This window comes from Musca autumnalis, unplaced genomic scaffold (genome assembly GCF_047663935.1).
Source record: "Musca autumnalis isolate F117 unplaced genomic scaffold, ASM4766393v1 scaffold_5, whole genome shotgun sequence".
NCBI lineage: Eukaryota > Metazoa > Arthropoda > Insecta > Diptera > Muscidae > Musca > Musca autumnalis.
In genome coordinates this window covers 54994101-55014833 of record NW_027412088.1, presented here as the reverse complement: position 1 = coordinate 55014833, position 20733 = coordinate 54994101, and the positions used below count along the sequence as shown (strand labels likewise).

At 35.1% G+C, this 20733-nt stretch overlaps 1 protein-coding gene, 1 long non-coding RNA gene and 1 pseudogene across 8 annotated transcripts; 2 read left to right on the top strand and 1 right to left on the bottom strand.

The window, feature by feature from the left end:
* The first annotated feature begins 1775 nt into the window (after positions 1-1775).
* On the top strand, positions 1776-4685 carry LOC141405402 (copper chaperone for superoxide dismutase-like; annotated as a pseudogene).
* Positions 4585-14945, bottom strand: LOC141405401 (uncharacterized). Of its 7 annotated transcripts, XM_073989686.1 has the most exons (12): positions 14484-14650; positions 9697-9833; positions 9491-9637; positions 9316-9423; positions 9165-9251; positions 8910-9019; positions 8757-8851; positions 8556-8687; positions 8342-8490; positions 5424-5568; positions 5113-5363; positions 4585-5048 (listed from the first exon to the last, which is right to left on the bottom strand). In XM_073989686.1, exons 4-12 carry the CDS (start codon positions 9391-9393, stop codon positions 4896-4898), a joined length of 1200 nt encoding a protein of 399 aa, XP_073845787.1. In that variant the 5' UTR covers positions 9394-9423; positions 9491-9637; positions 9697-9833; positions 14484-14650; the 3' UTR covers positions 4585-4895. The 7 variants fall into 7 exon arrangements, with proteins under 7 accessions (XP_073845787.1, XP_073845786.1, XP_073845785.1 ...); XM_073989685.1 differs by having other exon boundaries at positions 9316-9637; positions 14584-14649; XM_073989684.1 differs by lacking the exon at positions 14484-14650 and having other exon boundaries at positions 9697-10468.
* On the top strand, positions 9815-12665 carry LOC141405403 (uncharacterized). The gene is made up of 2 exons (XR_012413197.1): positions 9815-9944; positions 10455-12665. It is a non-coding gene; the product is annotated as an uncharacterized lncRNA (long non-coding RNA).
* Positions 14946-20733: the final 5788 nt, after the last annotated feature.

Sequence of the window (20733 nt, the reverse complement as noted above, 5' to 3'; positions counted from 1 at the left end):
GAAAGATAGGGTGTTTCTATGCGAGAGTGAATTCTGGGCTAAATATTGGGAAAATGCACCACAGGAACAAAAGTCGTGTCCATTAGCGGTAGGGGTATGTGGTCATCCTAAAATTTGTGTATAGTACATGAGTGCGATTATTTTCAAGCGTTGTTCTTTATTCTTATAGCAAAACTTAGATTCGAATCTCCGAGGAAATATCGTTCAATTTACCTATGCCAAATATAGAAGAAGGATACAAAAGCCGTCTAGAATTTGGAACTCCAAGTGATGACTTCTATATATGTACAGATGTATTTTTTTACCCTATACCACTATGTGGGGAGGGTATTATAAGTTGGTTTTGGCCAAAAAGTTTGTAACGCATCGAAATAATGGTCGTAGATCCATACATATATACCATACCGTCCGTCTGTCCATCTAAATCTTGTAATCACGCTACAGGTCGGATCGTCACCAAATTTTGGGTGTTGATGGGGTTCCCGGTCCCTATTGATTTTGCTTATGCTCGGATAATATTTAGGGCTCGGAATGGGCAAAAACCTATTTGGAGAAAAGGTCAACGTTTTATTTCAAAGCCAATATCTCTGTTTCTTTAAGAGGTTTATGGAAAGCAAAACATGGCACGGAAAGTAGAAAATATCACCTTTACAACGATGTAAAGTAGGTTGTCATAGGTGGTCAAACAACAGAGATACCACAATAGTCGGTAGGTAATGCATACAATTCTTCCATTTTTGCAATTACGCTACATGTCGCAATTTCGATTGGATGGTCACGAAATTTAGGTTGCTTATGGGGGTCCCAGAGAGAAAGAGGCATATTATGTTTGGTGGTAGTCGGATTATATTCCCTAAAAGAAATGTTTACCAGTGAAAAGATTGTGCAGAGAGGTAATGGTGTAGGGTATCACATGGTCGGTTCCGTCCCGACTATAGCCTTTTCTCACTTGTTAGTTATGCATCGATATCGATTATAGAGGCACATCATCAGGGACAAATTGTGGAAATTAAATTTTTTAATAAATCAATGTTCCAAATAGAGAAAAAACAATAGGAATTATCATTCTGAAGTTGATGTAACGGGTTGTCTGCAACGGCCTATGGCCTTATAGATAGCAAGGATAATTTATTGTTCCTAGGCCCAAGTGGATTCTGTAAGGGTTTTCAAAACTTTATTCCTGGACTTTTTTGACGTATGTAGCGTGTTTGGTGAAAGTAAGTGGTTGATCAAATATAACACCCAACATTTTTGGAGTTCTGAACGGTTGGAATTATTCTGTCGTCTACTCTTACATCAAGTTTATCGCTCAGCTCCTTTATTTTGTAGATGGCAAAACTAATGTTCTGCCTTTAGGAAGCTCGATATGGAGGCAAAGTAAATGTTGACTATGGCACAGGTATCGTTGATGTGAACACCTGACCAGTCTACCATATGGACTTAAGGTGGCAGAGGCTTTCAAGATAGAAATTGAGTCGTACTGGCGACAGTATTCCTCCTTGTGGCACACCCATCATTATTTTGTGACAGGGAGATTTCCTGTGCCTGAACTCTACAAACCCTTGTTTTGTGTTATTCGGCAGGGTGGCGTCCAATGAATCCTAATGTGATCGTCACTGGGATTGTTGGCTCTAAACTGACACTTTGGTTTGCGGGACGAGCTGCCGATGTTGGAAAGTCCGGTTTCCAGTTTGGAATTGTGCCGTTTCGCCAATTATTCAAAAAAAGGAGCAAATTCAATTTAAATTATTTGAATACACATATTTTCGGGAAATATGGCTGAAATTAAGGTAGAGTTTGCTATTTAATTTCCCATTTTATTTCTTTAGGTTGAGTTTGAGGTACAAGTGAAGGGCAAGAAATTAGAGAATAGTGTAAGGAGCTCACCTAAAAGGTATGGGAGAAATGGAAGTAGGAAATAAACAGGGAAGAATAATTATTCATACCAATGAACCCTGGTACCAACTACAGGAAAAGATGTTCGGCCTATGGAACAAATGTTCTGTAATGGGCCAGCTAAAGTAAGTAAAGGCCGCGATGTAGATAGTTGTAATAGCGATCGGAGTAGATCGGAGTAATACGTTGCACAGCCATACGCAACGATAAACCTGGAGTTGTAGTTGATGGTGTTTTGGATGGTTTAACACCGGGTTTACACGGCATAGATGTCCATAAAAGTGGTGATATTTCTGCTGGTTGTGCATCAGTTGGTGGCCATTATAATCCACGAGGTTCCCCACATGGCTCACCTGAAGATGATGCAAATAACCGGCATGCTGGAGATTTGGGAAATATCAGAGCCAGCGTACGTAAAAATACTTTATATAACATTTCCAATCGTTTCGTTTCGTATTTTCCATAGGAAGAATACAAAACGAAACATAACCCACGTTGACCGAACTCGCTGTTTAGTTTTGTTTTGTTTACATTCGTGTGTGCGAACAAAACGAATAGCGAAAAGTTCTCAATTCCACAACAACAGATAGAAAACAAAAAAGTTCAAAACACATGAACGATTCAATGAACGAATGATTCGTTTGGTGGTTGAAAACATCAACCACATCAACCGTAGTATTTTCAGTATTTTGATGTTAGCGATAGGAGGGTTCCCAGCAAACCAATCGTACCGATATCGTAACGAAATCGGAACAAATTTCGGACGTTACGTCCGATATCTGATCCGAAATCGTAACGATATCTTAACGAAAGTTGTATGGAGTGGTTGACATAATTTCGGAACGAAATTTCGAAGCGAAATCGGATCGATTTCGGTCAGAATTCGCAACGAAATCGGAAGAAAATCCTTGGGAAATTCGGAATTCGAATTTTTTCCTCCGAATTTTCGTACAGATTTCTGAACGATTTCGGAATAATGTCGTTTGAAAATCTGAAGTTCGTTCCGAACTTTCGTAAAGATTTCTGAACGATTTTGGAATAATTTCGTATGATTATCGAAGGAAAAATTTTTTTTCTGATGCCAATTTTTTATTGATAAATTTTCTTTGTTATGTTTTTTATTGGAAGATTATAATTTCAAAGATATCTAATGATTTTCGCCGTTGTTATCATTTTGTAGTTATATTAGAACAGTGTACCAATATGTTGATTCTATCAGCACTAGGTTGAATTATTATATGTTGCATTTATATTTAAAATATTTAAAAAATGTATATGCGAATTTTATAACCAACCATTTTGTTTTTCGACAACAAACTAAAATGTTGCTTGTTAGATATATACAAAAGGTGGTTGTTGTGCGAAGGGGAATTTGTTTCCGACATATCGATCCGAATTCGTAACGAAATCGGAAGAAAAACATAGCAAATTCGAAGGGAAATTTACTTCCGACATTTTCTCCGAAATCGGAACGAAATCTGAACAAATCCCCCTACGAAAAATCGTATAGAAATCGATACGAAATCTGAACGATTTTGCTTCCGAAATTGTTCCGATATGTCAGACATCCGACATTTGGTTTGCTGGGTTGTTAAGCAATCAAATGTGTGTGTGTATGAGTGTGTCGTTGATCATTTCGCACAGAAAATGTTTGCCAAAAATTCTTTTTGTTTGGGTGGCGAATGAAACAACTCGGCAAAGCATAGCCGAAGTTACATTTCAGCAATCGTACGGTTTCCATCTTTTTACATTGAAAAGATTCAGAGAAGCTGAAAAGTTTGTGGCTTTGTGTGATTGGTACGGGAATCATTTTGTTTCTTTCCATTCATTGATCAGAGCTGATGCAAATGGCAGTGCAACATTCCGATTTATGGATAATATTTTAGAGGTATATGAAATTATGGGACGTTCGATGGTTATAACACAGGGTCCAGATGACTTGGGTCGTGGTGAAAATGAACAGAGTCGTATTGATGGAAATTCCAGAGAAAGGTTAGTGGCCATGTTCTGCGCAAAGATTTTTTCTTTTTATTTAATTTTACTTTCTTGTAAGATTGCCTGCGGTGTAATTGCTCGTTCTGCTGGTATTTTACAAAACTGATTGCTAAGTCTGGAGTTTCCCCCATTGGCTTAACTTCATCACTTTCCTCTTTGCAGAGAAAAAAGTTAAGCCAATGGGGGAAACTCCAGACTTAGCAATCATGTGATTGAATCTTCAACTAAAACAAAACAAACAAAAAACAGCGAAGGCACGCGCAAAACGGAATTTTGTAAATAAAATTCCATCGACATACTCACAGGTAACTGTGTTGATGTTATTTCAACTTAACAGAAATCGATGATTTCTTAGTTGAATCGTGCTGTCAGCTTGCAAATATTTTGTTCTGGTGTTTTTTTGGGAAATCCGAAAAGTGAGCATCATTCTCATTAACATGAGAATACTCGATGCTTAAAGAGTTCAGGTTTTCACTAAAAAATCATCATTTCAAAAACTGAAAAGCCAATTGATAATTCCCTTCGCCGGGATGAAATCATGATATTGGTAGCGATCAGTAAATTTTGCAAGCTGTCAGTGCGTTTTGTAAACATTTTTCTCTGCAAAGAGGAAAGTGATGAAGTTAAGCCAATGGGGGAAACTCCAGACTTAGCAATCATGTGATTGAATCTTCAACTAAAACAAAACAAACATTTTACAAAACTTCAAAAAGATTTGTGCCTGTGATGGTGTTACGCTATGGGATGAACGTTATAAACCCATAGCAGGTGGTACAAGAGCACAAAAGTTGTAGTTTTAATGGAATAATAATAAATTAATAAGTACATCTGTGTTTTGTAATAGATTTATAAATTGGTTAAGGCATTTAATTGTATACATACCATTAGAAAAGAAGGTAAATAAAACAGTAGAACTGTATTGACTATAACATATACCATTCAGAGATTTGGTATTTGTAACTTTCATACCGACTATTGCATGGGCAAATGAGGATGAGAATGTCTCAGTTGCTATCTTCAATTAAAATACTTTCATCAACATCAGTTGCCTTAATGCCCTTTTTGATTTGCTGTAAACGTTGTTTACATTTACTTTTATACGATTGGACAATCTTGCCACACAGTACAGGTGGTGATATGGATATAGCGGCATGGATCTGTAATAAGAGATATTTTCATTTAAATAAACATTTTTTTAATTATATTTATATATTAAAATACCTCCAAATAATCCAATTCCGATTCATATGCAATACACTGATCCAACAGATTGATAACATTGTGAAATTCTTCAGCCTTTAGGAAAAATTTCATTTCACCAATATTATTCTTATACCAATCGGCATAGAGATTTAAATTTTTTGTTATATCCATGGTTACAGCATTGGAGTCACGAGCTGTTAGCAATAAATTCAACATGGACCGTTTGCAAGGTACTGTGGCACATTGTTTCAAGCGGGCTTTTAGATGTTCTGCAATTAATTTCGAATGTTAGAATCGGTTAAAAGCATTTTAACGATAACATGACATACTTCTTACAAAAGGTCCTGCCTTTTCATTGTTACGACTACGCAATATTTGTAGTATAATTAAATAAAATTTCCAATCTCTGAAATTATCATTGGCGGACAATTTCAAAATGTAGCTCAAAGAATCTTCGATGTTATTCAAGAGTAACTGAAACAAAAAAACATTGAATAATATTTTTAGGAGGACCCAAAGAGGACAATAGGATTTTTAAAGATTTTTTGGAGCGTCCAAAGGGGACAATAGAACTGGATTTTTTAAAGATTTTTAAAAGCATTCAAAGAGGGCAATAGGCATTGATTTTATATGATTTTTAAAAGCATTCAAAGAGAACAATGGACTTGGATTTTTTAAAGATTTTTAAAATCATCCAAAGAGGACAATAGGCATGGATTTTTTAAAGATTTTTAAAAGCATCCAAAGAGGACAGTGTTTGTGGATTTTTTAAAGCATTCAAAGACGACATTAGGCGTATATTTTTAAAAGCATGCAAAGAAGGCAATAAGACGCTGGTTTTTTAAAAAAAAATTAATAGCATCCAAAGAGGACAGTAATCGTGAATTTTTGAAAGATTTTTAATAGAATCCAAAGAGGACAATAGTCGTGGATTTTTGAAAGATTTTTAATAGCATCCAAAGATGATTTTTAAAGAGTTGTGAAAGCCTCCAAAGAATACAATATGCCTGGATTTCTTAAAAATTTTAAAAATACAAAGAGGACAATAGTCGTGGATTTTTTAAAGATTTTTAAATACATCCAAAGAGGACAATAAGCGTGGATTTTTTTTAAAGGTATTGAAATGCATCCAAAGAGAACAATAAGCGTGGATTTTTTAAAGGTTTTTAAATGCATCCAAAGAGGACAATAAGCGTGGATTTTTTAAAGGTTTTTAAATGCATCCAAAGAGGACAATAAGCGTGGATTTTTTAAAGGTTTGCAAATGCATCCAAAGAGGGCAATAAGCGTGGATTTTTTAAAGGTATTTAAAAACCAAAGAGGGCAATAAGCGTGGATTTTTTAAAGGGGTTTTAAAGCATCAAAAGAGGACAATAAGTGTGGATTTTTTAAAGGGGTTTAAAAGCATCCAAAGAGGACAATAAGCGTGGATTTTTTAAAGGGGTTTAAAAGCATCCAAAGAGGACAATAAGCGTGGATTTTTTAAAGGTTTGCAAATGCATCCAAAGAGGACAATAAGCGTGGATTTTTTAAAGGTTTTTAAATGCATCCAAAGAGGGCAATAAGCGTGGATTTTTTAAAGGGGTTTAAAAGCATCAAAAGAGGACAATAAGTGTGGATTTTTTAAAGGGGTTTAAAAGCATCCAAAGAGGACAATAAGCGTGGATTTTTTAAAGGGGTTTAAAAGCATCCAAAGAGGACAATAAGCGTGGATTTTTTAAAGGTTTTTAAATGCATCCAAAGAGGACAATAAGCGTGGATTTTTTAAAGGTTTGCAAATGCATCCAAAGAGGACAATAAGCGTGGATTTTTTAAAGGTTTTTAAATGCATCCAAAGAGGGCAATAAGCGTGGATTTTTTAAAGGGGTTTAAAAGCATCAAAAGAGGACAATAAGTGTGGATTTTTTAAAGGGGTTTAAAAGCATCCAAAGAGGACAATAAGCGTGGATTTTTTAAAGGGGTTTAAAAGCATCCAAAGAGGACAATAAGCGTGGATTTTTTAAAGGTTTTTAAATGCATCCAAAGAGGACAATAAGCGTGGATTTTTTAAAGGTTTGCAAATGCATCCAAAGAGGACAATAAGCGTGGATTTTTTAAAGGTTTTTAAATGCATCCAAAGAGGGCAATAAGCGTGGATTTTTTAAAGGGGTTTAAAAGCATCAAAAGAGGACAATAAGTGTGGATTTTTTAAAGGGGTTTAAAAGCATCCAAAGAGGACAATAAGCGTGGATTTTTTAAAGGGGTTTAAAAGCATCCAAAGAGGACAATAAGCGTGGATTTTTTAAAGGTTTTTAAATGCATCCAAAGAGGACAATAAGCGTGGATTTTTTAAAGGTTTGCAAATGCATCCAAAGAGGACAATAAGCGTGGATTTTTTAAAGGTTTTTAAATGCATCCAAAGAGGGCAATAAGCGTGGATTTTTTAAAGGGGTTTAAAAGCATCAAAAGATGACAATAAGTGTGGATTTTTTAAAGGGGTTTAAAAGCATCCAAAGAGGACAATAAGCGTGGATTTTTTAAAGGGGTTTAAAAGCATCCAAAGAGGACAATAAGCGTGGATTTTTTAAAGGTTTTTAAATGCATCCAAAGAGGACAATAAGCGTGGATTTTTTAAAGGTTTGCAAATGCATCCAAAGAGGACAATAAGCGTGGATTTTTTAAAGGTTTTTAAATGCATCCAAAGAGGACAATAAGCGTGGATTTTTTAAAGGTTTGCAAATGCATCCAAAGAGGACAATAAGCGTGGATTTTTTAAAGGTTTTTAAATGCATCCAAAGAGGGCAATAAGCGTGGATTTTTTAAAGGTATTTAAAAACCAAAGAGGGCAATAAGCGTGGATTTTTTAAAGGTATTTAAAAACCAAAGAGGGCAATAAGCGTGGATTTTTTAAAGGGGTTTAAAAGCATCAAAAGAGGACAATAAGTGTGGATTTTTTAAAGGGGTTTAAAAGCATCCAAAGAGGACAATAAGCGTGGATTTTTTAAAGGGGTTTAAAAGCATCAAAAGAGGACAATAAGTGTGGATTTTTTAAAGGGGTTTAAAAGCATCCAAAGAGGACAATAAGCGTGGATTTTTTAAAGAGTTTTAAAAGCATCCAAAGAGAAAGGAAGCTTGTATTTTTTAAAGAGTGGATGTGACGTGTGTGAAATTAACTTTCCTCTTACACCATGCTTCTCAATGTTGACATACTGTTGGTTCACTATTTTTCTCTCTCGGTATGGTCATTGGAAACAAGTTTTTAACTTACATTTTCATACAGATTCTTGGGAAATTTCAGTTCATCAACACCCTCATTTATCCAAGAAGAAAAATTCTGGAATGTAACATTTAAACTGCTCTGGTGGAGCTTAACTATAACATCCAAATGCTTTTGTATTATTTTCAATAACAGTTCACCTTTAAAAGAGGACAAAAAAATAATGCTTAGAAATAATCATTAAAACTTTTTCACGCATTCTTACCTGCAGGAACAACATTACGCAGATATTTTGTATAACTTAGGTCATTTAAATCGGATTTCGCTATTAAATCTTTGAATAGATTTTCCAGTGACACTTCCAATATCTCATTTAAACGTATAGCATTCGAAGAGTCTGAAAAAAAATGAATTAAGCTACTTTTAATGAACTGAAGATAATTACGACAAAGCTGGTTTCCTTTACCCATTGTGGAATTTATAAAAAGATTAGTTATTAATTCATATTCCGATTCGAGAAAATCATTTAATATCAACTGGACATCTTCATTGCTGTTATAGCTGAAATAGGAGACATTCCTGAATTGAGAAAATGAATGAAAAACAAATTGAAACTTACCTTAAGATAAATTCCGTTGCTGTTAATATACGCAAATCATGCAACATTCCCAAGACATGGAGACTTCCAATATTCCATGGCAATTTACAAAAGAACTTGGCAATCAGTAGCTATTTTTGAATAATTTGGAAAATATGCATATTTTATTTAATCTCGAATTTGCAATTAATCTTGTTTTGCAAATGTTTTCCAATATTAACTGGAAATCTTAAAATCTATCTATGACCTGAATCTTGTACATTTACCCTCTTTTACCTTTTCAGTAGCATTTAACGTTTTTAAAAGTTCAAGGATTTCAAAACGTTGACGTCGATTGTTATTCTCCGTTCTCTCTTTAAGGGTCTGAAAATAAAAGAATTTTATATGAAAATAAAGGAACAATCAGTTGTCCTTAAGGGCTGTTTACACCATCTATCAATGTCATATGAACTGCCATTTCTTTCACCCATTCGACATTCTCTATGTTTGTCAAAATTGACGTCATCCATACAACTTTCAATTTGTGCGTTCATACCTGCAAGTGTTATTTTCGTATGACATAACCTAAAAATATAAAAACAGCTGTTTTTGTCATTATTTACATTTATTGTTGAGTTGCAATTTTGCGCAAATTTTAATTTTGGTTGAAGCAAACTGAATTGGTAGAATTGGTGTTCGGAGTTATAGAGGCATTCATGTTTTTGCCACCAAACAATCACTTCAAAGACTGCGTCTTTTGACCAATCGATCTGAAAATAACATTATAAACGCCATTTATTTACTTTACTGAATATTTAAATATACATACCTTTCCATTTTCTTTTTTAAAAGATTTTGTTTTTCATTTTTTGTTTGAGAATGTCAGAAAACAGCTGATAAATTTATGTTTACATACGAGAATGCCGTATCAAATAGAGCGCTCCCTAGGATTCGAGTTATAGAGCCCTAGTGGTATAGTAGCAAAATTTAAGCGCAATTTTTATAAAAATTTAATTAAATTTTGAAAGTAGCTAACCAATTGTTTTTGGGTATATCAGGGCATGTTGTGCTCTGGTAGTTCCCAAAAGATGGAGGCGGATGTCATTTGGGAGCCGTCCACATCCAAACACGCTGCAGCCATGCAAATTAATGCAAAGTCGAAGCGACAACGTTTTGAGTGTTCGCCCACACGGGCAGAAATTGACTTATCAAATCTATCATATGATCCAAATGGACAAAACAGATTCGCAGCCCTCGCTGGATTGCAGATTGAAGGCGTACCTCATCCTATTGACATTAGGAAGAAAAAAGTAAATCCAAACGATAAAGAAACTCCTGCCCCAAGAAGGAAGAAATTATGTCCACCTATTTTTTTATTTGACGCGAATATAAAAAGTATAATAGAACAACTAGAATCAAAGACACCGAAGATTAACTTCAAAGTAAAAAATGTAAACCGATACAAAAGTAAACTGTATTTCGAGGACCCAGCAGTACATGCAGAAATGCTGAAAATGTTACGGGAAAGACCTGCCAATGGGAATCCAGTAAGAGCATACTCCTTTACTCCTAAGGAGTTGAGACAAGTGTCGGTGATATTACGTGGGTTTTATCATCACATTAACTTGGATATTATTAAGAAGGCGCTGGATCAAGAGTTGCCGAATTGTATAGACAAGGTTACAAACTTCACGACGTCATACTCGAGAAAGAAAAATATAGATACTGGCCTTGTGTTAGTATCCCTGTTACCTGGTAAGTCTTTAAAAGACGTTTCACATGTAAAGACCATTTTAAAAAATGACATCACCTGGGAGCTTCCTAATAAAAAGAATACGGAAACGCAATGCCATCGTTGTCAGCGCTGGGGCCATATAGCTAAAAATTGCGGTTCCGAGTATAACTGCGTCAAGTGCGATCAGAAACACGGGCCCCGTGAATGTCAACAATCTAAAACTGAAACATCAGAACCCTTCTGTGTAAATTGCGGCGAAAAAGGCCACCCCGCGAATTATAAAGGGTGCGCAGCATACAAGAAGTATCTTGCAAATAGAAGAGAACGCATAAATAAGGAGCGTGAGATCAAAGAAACAGCTACAAGCAATGTAAAAACCACCCTGAAAACATCGTATTGCCTACCAGGGAAAACATTTTCAGATCTTTTTGATCAACAGCCGGCTCCAAAAAGGAAGCCAACTATTGTAGATGAGTTTCTGAAGCTCTCAACATATTTTCTTGATACAGAAGAAATGTCCCTTGAACAGGAAATAGATCAGTTCCTTGGTGCATTTAAGTCCATGTCGAAAAACGAAGCAAAAAAAGAGTTTTTGCGTATCTTGAACAAAGTTCGGACTCAATATGGATCATAGGTCCCTAAGAATTATTACATTCAACGTGCAATCGCTGATTGACAAGAGTCGTCAGATTGATCTACAACACATGCTATTTCAGCACAAAATAGATATTGGATTAATTCAGGAATGCCACCTGAACAAAAAGAAAGTGTATATCCAGGGATACAATTTTATTTATGATCACTCTGCTGTGGGAGTAGGAATTTTAATTAAAAAATCAATTCAATATAAACTTATCAACATCATTAATATTGATTTCCACAAAACATTCATTGAAATCAGCACAATCTATGATAACATAAGGAAAACATATTTAATTGGATCATTGTATGTGTCATGTAACACTCCTACAACATCTTTCTCTGATAGCTTAAATAATATGCTCCAAGCTATATCTACCTTTGATGGGTTCATATTGGGCGGTGACCTGAACGCAAAAAATACCAGTTGGGGAGATAACATGGATAATAGCAATGGAAAAGTTCTAAGAAAATGGTTGGATGATAATTCCATGGAGGTATTTCGCTTATGTGATAGTAATCCGTCTTTCCCCAGAGGATCGTCGTACTTGGACCATTTCCTAATAAGCGCCAGTTTAATAAACAGCAGTTTTAGTGTATCCAGCCTCCCCACTTTTTCAGACCATTACCCACTTAAATTAGATGTACATATAAACTCGCTATACTTAGCGATAAGAAGTCCCCGCGTTGTTACATCTTACAAAAATACAAATTGGTCTAATTTCCAAAGGGATCTAGATTTTGCATCGGAAGGTATCATGCCTCCAGTTGACAGGAATTTAGCAAACAGTGAAATTGATGCCATATTAAATGATTTTACATCGAGTCTTTCAACAACTCATGATAACCACTGTCAAAAAGTTGAGCTTAAACATAACCAACTATTACTATCGGATCATGCAAAGAATCTTTATAAAATAAAACGGAGATGGCAAAATCAGCTAAAAAGATTGTTTCACCGCACCGGGAACAGGACAAATTTGGAGTACAACATTTTATCTAAGCAAATCCAGTTGCTGAAAATAATAATAAAAGAAACTATAAATATGGAGTATGCCAAAGCATTCAATGATAAGCTGAAGTTGATAAAACCGGGTCCCAAGGCATTTCGGGATGTCTTTCAGATAGCCGGGAGAAATAAACAATCATTTTGCAACAAAATCCAAATCAATGACCAGGTAGTTTCTGATCCCTGGTTGATTTGTGATCATTTTCGTAGCGTGTATTCTTCAATTTTTCAAGAACGGCTACCAACCAATCCAGTAGCAGATCTCGAAAGCAGAGTTGCATCGGTACTGGAACCAACACCTTCCAATATATACACCTTCAGTGAGGAATTTAACTCGTTAAACAATCCCGACAGATACCATTTTATCGACAGCCTAAAAATAAAGGAGATAATAAATTTGATCAACAACAAAAAATCAACAGGCTTCGATAATGTTTCCAATTTTATATTAAAAAAACTTCCCAATGCGTCCATCAAATTATTGACTGTTATTTTTAACAATTGCATAAATAATGGCTATTTCCCTTGTGCATGGAAATCAGCAAAAATACTTCCAATTAGGAAAAAAATGAGCAGCATAGTACCAGATGATTTCCGACCAATTTCCCTTCTCTCAAATACTGGAAAATTGTTTGAACACATATTAAAGGAGAAATTGGAGAATGTTTTTTTAATAGATCCCATATTAGAATACCAGTTTGGATTCAAAAGAGGCCACTCGACCCAACATGCCCTACTAAAGTTTTACAGCGACATCACTGAAAATCTACGCCAAAAAATAAGCACAGTCGCTATTTCGTTAGATATTAGGAAAGCGTTTGACTCCGCATCTAACAAAGGAATTCTTTATAAACTGGTCGAACTTGGAGTTGATCCTTTTCTAATAAAGCTTTTTAAAAGTTTTTTCGAGAATCGAACTTTTAGAACTCAAATTGACAACTGTGTGTCTTCTCAAGGAGATGTTAAAAGCGGTGTCCCACAGGGCAGTGTGCTGGCCCCACTACTTTTCAACATATTTATGTATGATTTTCCGCATTTATCACAATCTTCCAAAGCTTTGCTGTTTGCTGACGACTGCATTATTTATGCCCACGATAGCTCGCCAACTCAAGCTTTGAATATAGCATCGCAACACCTTGGCCTCATAAATAATTTTTATAAAAAATGGGGTTTACATATAAATGCTGGAAAATCGCAGGCGATATGTATAAGGAACCCATCTGGAAAATGTGCGAGGTACGTAGTACCAGAAAGCAAGCTATTACAATTAACCCTAGATGGTGTCGAAATACCCTTCACACATGAAATTAAATATCTGGGAGTACATTTCAACTATTTGTTCAAATTCAACATGCATGCTAGATGGTTAATGGATAAAGCAAAGCGTTTGCTGGGAGCTTTCGCGTTTTTATTCAATAATAAATACCTGCCTCAAGCTACAAAACTTTTATTATATAAAGTGGTAATAAGATCGGCCCTAACATATGGATTCTCATCATGGTTCACCATCTCACCATCAGTAGCAAATGACTTGGAAGTCCTTGAAAGAAATATTCTTCGAAAGTGTATCAATAAAAATTACGTTAATCCCACGAAAAGACATTCTAACTCATTCGTTTATAAAGCAGCGAATATAATGCCTCTTTGCCAGTATGCCCTCAATTTACAAAAGCGTTTTGTTTCAAACTTGGAGTGGCATGATAACAGCCTAATGCAAGAAATATTTCAATCTGAACGAGGCATAAGTTGGTCTGATGTAGACTACCTGTCACCTGTCGGCATTCTAAACGAGCCATTAGAGGAAAACCTAGTTGCTTACTCTAAGCCCCCTTTCTACTTAAAATCCACTCCAGGAAGCCGAAGAGGATGAACAACATAATGGTTCGCCACCACCACATTCGTACCCTTAAGTTTATATTAAGGGCTTATGTAGGTGGAACATTTATTATCTATACTATTTATAGAGGAAAATATGAATTTTTAATAAGTCTGTGATTTAGCATAATCTCAAAATAGAAAATTAAATTTCTTGTCGGTTTTAATAGTAAACGTTAATATCGTATAAACATTAAACACGCAATTTCATTGTTCTCTCTGTCAACATAAATGTATAGACAGCTCGTTTTTGTTATTTAGTTTTTAAGTGTTATTGTTTTATTGTTAATTATACAGACTTTGCTCTGTTCGTACGTTTTCATAGGCCGGGAGCAAGCCTTGAGTTTGTAAACTATACCTGAGATTAAAATAACTCGTTGTCGATTCTACCCTAGCATGTAGCTTTTACTTTTTACTGATCTTTAGAATAAAACAATTACAATTCTAAGTATACGTACATTATTATACGCTCTATTATCATTGTAAAAGAATTTAAAAGACTCAATAAATACTACTACTACTACTACTAGAGCGCTCCCTAAATGAAAAATTTACATATGAGTTGCCAAATCATTTTGATAGATGAAAATTTTCATAGTGGTTACACTATGTGTACAACATTCGCAGGTAGAAGATTTGGCATCTAATACGACATTGATAGATGGTGTAAACAACCCTTTACTTAACCATAGACTTACTCTACAAATAAGTTGAAAACTTGGTGCTAGTTGGTAATGCATTTCGCATTTCTTTTAAATTCAATTTTCCAAGATTGACATTCTAACTTTTTTTGTTTACATCCAAAGCAACCGCCAAAAATCATATCAGCTGTTTTTGCTTAGTTGGTAAAGTAACCGATTCTCTATAAAGTAATCATTAACCATTTTCACGAATGATTCTATGAGAGAAGGGCATGGTAGAATAATGGCCCCGGCACATACGATCCGTTGTGAGTCGCGTCGCGCGTTGGAAGCAACAACCACATGAAAAATGTGTAAGTGATGCCAAGTTTGTTCTTGATTTTTTCATGTGGTTGTTGTAACGCGACACTCAACGGACCGTATGTGCCGGGGCCTTAACCCTTGTGCCAGACACTGAAAATAACACATGAAAATGTTTTAGCTTTTAGGAGAGAGCGGAGGTGAAGGAGCTCCCTTTCTCCCTTCTTACCCATAAGCTCAAAACATTTTCATGAAAATTTTCATAGTCTGGCACAAGACTAAGAAAAGGTAGCAGCAAAACACACCTCTGTAGTGGAATTCTGTAACTCATTTTTGCTGTTACCGACAAAAATCGGTAAAATAATATCGCAAAATTATGACTAAAAACATAAAGAAAATTTGGCATCACTGTTTGTGTCGGTAGAGGCTAGCGACTACTTTCTACTCATCGTTAACTTACCGAAAAATTTCGTTAATTATCGAAATTATAAGCATATTCATTTTACCGACGATTATCGATAACAGCAAAAATGAGTTACAGAATCCCACTACTGTAGTGGGGTAAAATTAAAATGCTTATAATTTCGATAATTAACGAAATTTTTCGGTAAGTTAACAATGAATAAAAAGTAGTCGCTAGCCTCTACCGACACAAACAGTGATGCCAACTTTTCTTTATGTTTTTAGTCATAATTTTGCGATTTAATTTTACCGATTTTTGTCGGTAACAGCAAAAATGAGTTACAGAATCCCACTACTGACTGAACTGTGTTGTAACGTTAGTGTCAAATTTCATATGACATTTTATACATTTATTTCTATTTCGATGTACATTGGGGACATATATTTTTTTGAGAAAAAAAAATATATCATTCGAAAAAAAACATTTCCCAGAAAGACTTCTTCATATCAATGATATGTAACCTCCTCCAAGTTCGAACGATAAGCCGCGCAGTAAATCCCCGCTTGTAGAGGCGATACAACGTTTGTTAATATGTGAGGTATTTTGTTAAAATTTAAAGAAATACAGCCCTAATAAACATGTGCTTCTTTGATTTCTAAAACAAAACATTGAAACAGCTTCTCCTTTTTCTATGAATTTCCAGCGACCCCAATCTTTTCTGCAAGAATTCTACTTTCTGCGAGAATTTATGCATTTAGTGGAATGATGTGGAAACATAAAAATTGAAAATGTAACGAATTTTCATTTATGTTTTCCAAAATATTCAACCAAATGTGAAAAATTATTAGTTTTTTAAATTCCAATAATTTATAGACATTTCCTTGTTTTGTTTACAAATACAACTGGCAGTAACGTTACAAACAAAAACAAATTCCTTTGTGGTTGTTGTTCGAGTTGTATTTGTTGTAGTATTAACTTTACCTTATATTTGTTCTACCATGGTTCCAGAACTAAAAAGTTTTTACAATTTGTACCACTTTTACGCATTTTGCGTTCCCGTACACAAAAGCTCTGTTCCAGAACTAAAAAGTTTTTACAATTTTTACCACTTTTACACATTTTGCGTTCCCGTACACAAAATTTATATGAAAATCGTTTACGACTTTTACAACATTTACGACTTTTACCACTTTATAAAGTACGGGAACAGGCCAAAAATTTATATGAAAATCGTTTACGTCTTTTACAACTTTTACCACTTTATAACGTACGGGAACAGGCCAATTGACAACAAAATTACTTGAGGCCTTTACCTAATTAACTGCGTGTTGCGTGTGCGTTCAAAAATACAAAAACAAAATACATGTATTTCAAATTGAAAACAAAAACAAATACATGTATTTTGTTTTTGTATTTTTGAACGCACACGCAACACGCAGTTAATTAGGTAAAGGCTTGAAAAAGAGTTTAGTAGGTCTATTCTGTAACTTTTATCGATTGAAAAGTTGTTAAAATTTCTTTTGTTTTTGTAATAACTACAAAACAAATAAATGAAATTGTTGTAAAATAAACAATGAGTGAAGTTGTTAAAAAGTTACAGAATACGTACCCAGCCCCCCTAATCAGTAACTTTTTAACAACTTTACTCCAATTTTTACAACAATTTCATTTGTTTGTTTTGTAGTTGTTACAAAAACAAAAGAAATTTTAACAACTATTCTATCGATAAAAATTACAGAATAGGCCTACAGTAACTTTTTAACAACTTTATAGCCCATTTAGATATGACTTCATTAGCCGGATTTAGCACATTATCAGGTTTTAGTTGCTAAATCCAGCCAAAATCTATCACATTTCCCATACAAAAATAAATCCTCGTATTGGGTGGATTTGTTTTAAATCTGGCATAAATCCTCGTATACAACTCTGTTTTTTGCAACATGTTGCTAGAAAATACAAAAAGTTGCAAGCTGGTACCAGAAACAAGGTAGATGCATCGGTGAATTGCGACACTAAAAATAATTTAAAATGTAAAAATTTGTAAACAAGGCAGAAAAGTTAAATTTGTTTTGGTGTACAAAGTTGATTTTAATCAACCAAGACCAATATTTACGATGTCTAAACGATAAAATAATTCGTTTATTTATTTTAGATGGGAAAATTGCTATAAAATAACTCTTTAGTTGCTCTTTAGTTAGCATTAGTAGCATAATGTGCTAACATTTTCAGTATTAAACAATAAATTTGTAATTTGACGTATGTTTTTTGAGACGAATTCAATTTACAAAAAAATCTTTTGAAGTTTCAAATTCGATCGGATGGGCTGATGCATCTACCTTGGTAATTCTGCTATGAACAAAAATCAGCTGACTGCCATTTAAATCCTCCAAAATGTATATCTAAATGCAATGAGATTTATACTGGATTTATTAAATCCAGTCGAGGATTTATGGCTAGTCTAAATGAGCTATTACTCATTGTTTATTTTACAAAAATTTCATGTTTGGGGTCTTCTATAAGTTTGAGTTTTTGGGTCAAATTCTCAGGAAGTATGGGCTTGCCCCGAAAATAATTGTACCGTTGTGACTAGGCCCGCATACACAATATGTTGTCAAAAACCGACCCCAGTCGAGTTCTTAAACTGCACTCTTTTCAAACATAGTGTGGGTGGTACCCGAAAAAGTGGTCCGCCCGATATAGTCTATATTCGGACATAATCCTAGTCTGAAAGAAATAATACGCTGTACAAGGTTTAGACCAAAAAAGTTCCTGCCTCCGAGCGTTATCTTATGTTCTACCCACTTTAGTTGGTTCCGGCAGAATTTTGTTTGGAGCTTTTGGGCCATTAACTCAGGAAGTATGGACTTGCCCTCGAAAAAAAATTGCGCCGTCCTAGAAGAACTTGTTGCAAAAAAATTCAAAATGAACCGAGACGAGCTGTTAGCTGTTAAATTGTACTTTTTCCAAATATTTTGTGGGAGGAGAATACAGATTTATTTCATATTCAAACTTGATCTATGTCTGGGGCTCAATTCTGTTTCTATGAAAATGCATTGTACCATGATGAAATGAAAATTTTGTCCATATTTACATTAGGCAATTTTCCTTGCGGCAATTGTCAGTTTGTCGGTGAGACAGGGTGTTGAGAGGCAAAGAGTTACCATATGCCTCACCTTTCCTTCCGCAAGGAAAATTGCCTAATATAAATATGGACTTTTAAGGCCTGGGTACATAAGCTGCCTCGCCTGCTTGCCTCGCTTTCCTGTTTTATTTCTGATATAACAAAAATAAAAGAATAAAGAAGGCCGAGCCCATTTCGAACTAGGTTGCCCTTTTGTTTTTTATTCTTTTATCAGAAGGAAGCAAGGCATCCAGGCGAGGTAGCTTATGTACCTAACCTGGAAATATAAACAGTTTTCTCTTTTCTAGGATAGCGTTTTCCTTTGCCCTCATTTTAATAATTTGGGCTTATCTTTCCTTTACCGACCCACCTCAGAAAATTATGAAAAAATTACCACAGATAGTACTTTTTACACGGAATCAAACGATGTATTGCTTTTGTTGCGGAAGTGTATACTTCCCAAGATATGGGCCTCAAAAGTTCCACAAAGGCCCTAGTCTAAAATTTTGGCAAAACACCGCAGAAAAGTATTAATAATTACCGCAAATAGTGATGTTTATACAGATTTCAACGATGTATTATTTTGTTGAAGGGTTATAGGCCTCCAAAAATATTAAATTTAAAAGAAAATTTTGTTCCCATTCCCGAGATTTGCACCTGTCCATAGGAGAAAGTCTTAAATCACGGCCGAAGGCCGGCTATTTAGAGAAAAATATTTAATTTAAAAGAAAATTTTGTTCCCGTTCCCGAGATTTGCACCTGTCCATAGGAGAAAGTCTTAAAACCCGTCCGAAGGCCGGCTATTTAGAGAAAAATAAGTTAGGGCCTTTGTGGATCTTTTGAGGCCCATATCTCGGGAAGTATACATTTCCGCAACAAAAGCAATACATCGTTGGAATCGGGATAAAAATCACTATCTGTGGTAATTTTTTCATCATTTTCTGCGATGTTTTGCCAAAGTTACAGGTTAGGGCCTTTGTGGATCTTTGGAGGCCCATATCTCGGGAAGTATACATTTCCGCAACAAAAGTATTACATCGTTGGATTCGGTGTAAAAAGCACTATCTGTGGTAAGTTTTTCATAATTTTCTGCTTTGGGTCGGTAAAGGAAAGGAGTTCCATAATTTGCTATGAAATATGTATAATATTTTTGCCAGCGTACGTAAAAATACTTTATATAACATTTCCAATCGTTTCGTTTCGTATTTTCCATAGGAACAATACAAAACGAAACATAAGCCACGTTGACCGAACTCGCTGTTTAGTTTTGTTTACATTCGTGAGTGCGAACAAAACGAATAGCGAAAAGTTCTCAATTCCACAACAACAGATAGAAAACAAAAAAGTTCAAAACACCTGAACGATTCAATGAACGAATGATTCGTTTGGTGGTTGAATACATCAACCACATCAACCGTAGTATTTTCAGTTAGCGATAGGAGGGTTGTTAAGCAATCAAATGTGTGTGTGTATGAGTGTGTCGTTGATCATTTCGCACAGAAAATGTTTGCCAAAAATTCTTTTTGTTTGGGTGGCGAATGAAACAACTCGGCAAAGCATAGCCGAAGTTACATTTCAGCAATCGTACGGTTTCCATCTTTTTACATTGAAAAGTTTGTGATTTTGTTTTGGTTGTGAGAATGAAACGATTCAGAGAAGCTGAAAAGTTTGTGGCTTTGTGTGATTGGTACGGGAATCATTTTGTTTCTTTCCGTTCGTTGATCAGAGATGATGCAAATGCCAGTGCAACATTCCGATTTATGGATAATATTTTAGAGGTATATGAAATTATGGGACGTTCGATGGTTATAACACAGGGTCCAGATGACTTGGGTCGTGGTGGAAATGAACAGAGTCGTATTGATGGAAATTCCAGAGAAAGGTTAGTGGCCATGTTCTGCGCAAAGTTTTTTTCTTTTTATTTAATTTTACTTTCTTATAAGATTGCCTGCGGTGTAATTGCTCGTTCAGGGTATTTTACAAAACTTCAAAAAGATTTGTGCCTGTGATGGTGTTACGCTATGGGATGAACGTTATAATTGTATACATACCATTAGAAAATGAGGTAAATAAAACAGTAGAACTGTATTGACTATAACATATACCATTGAGAGATTTGGTATTTGTAACATTCAGACCGACT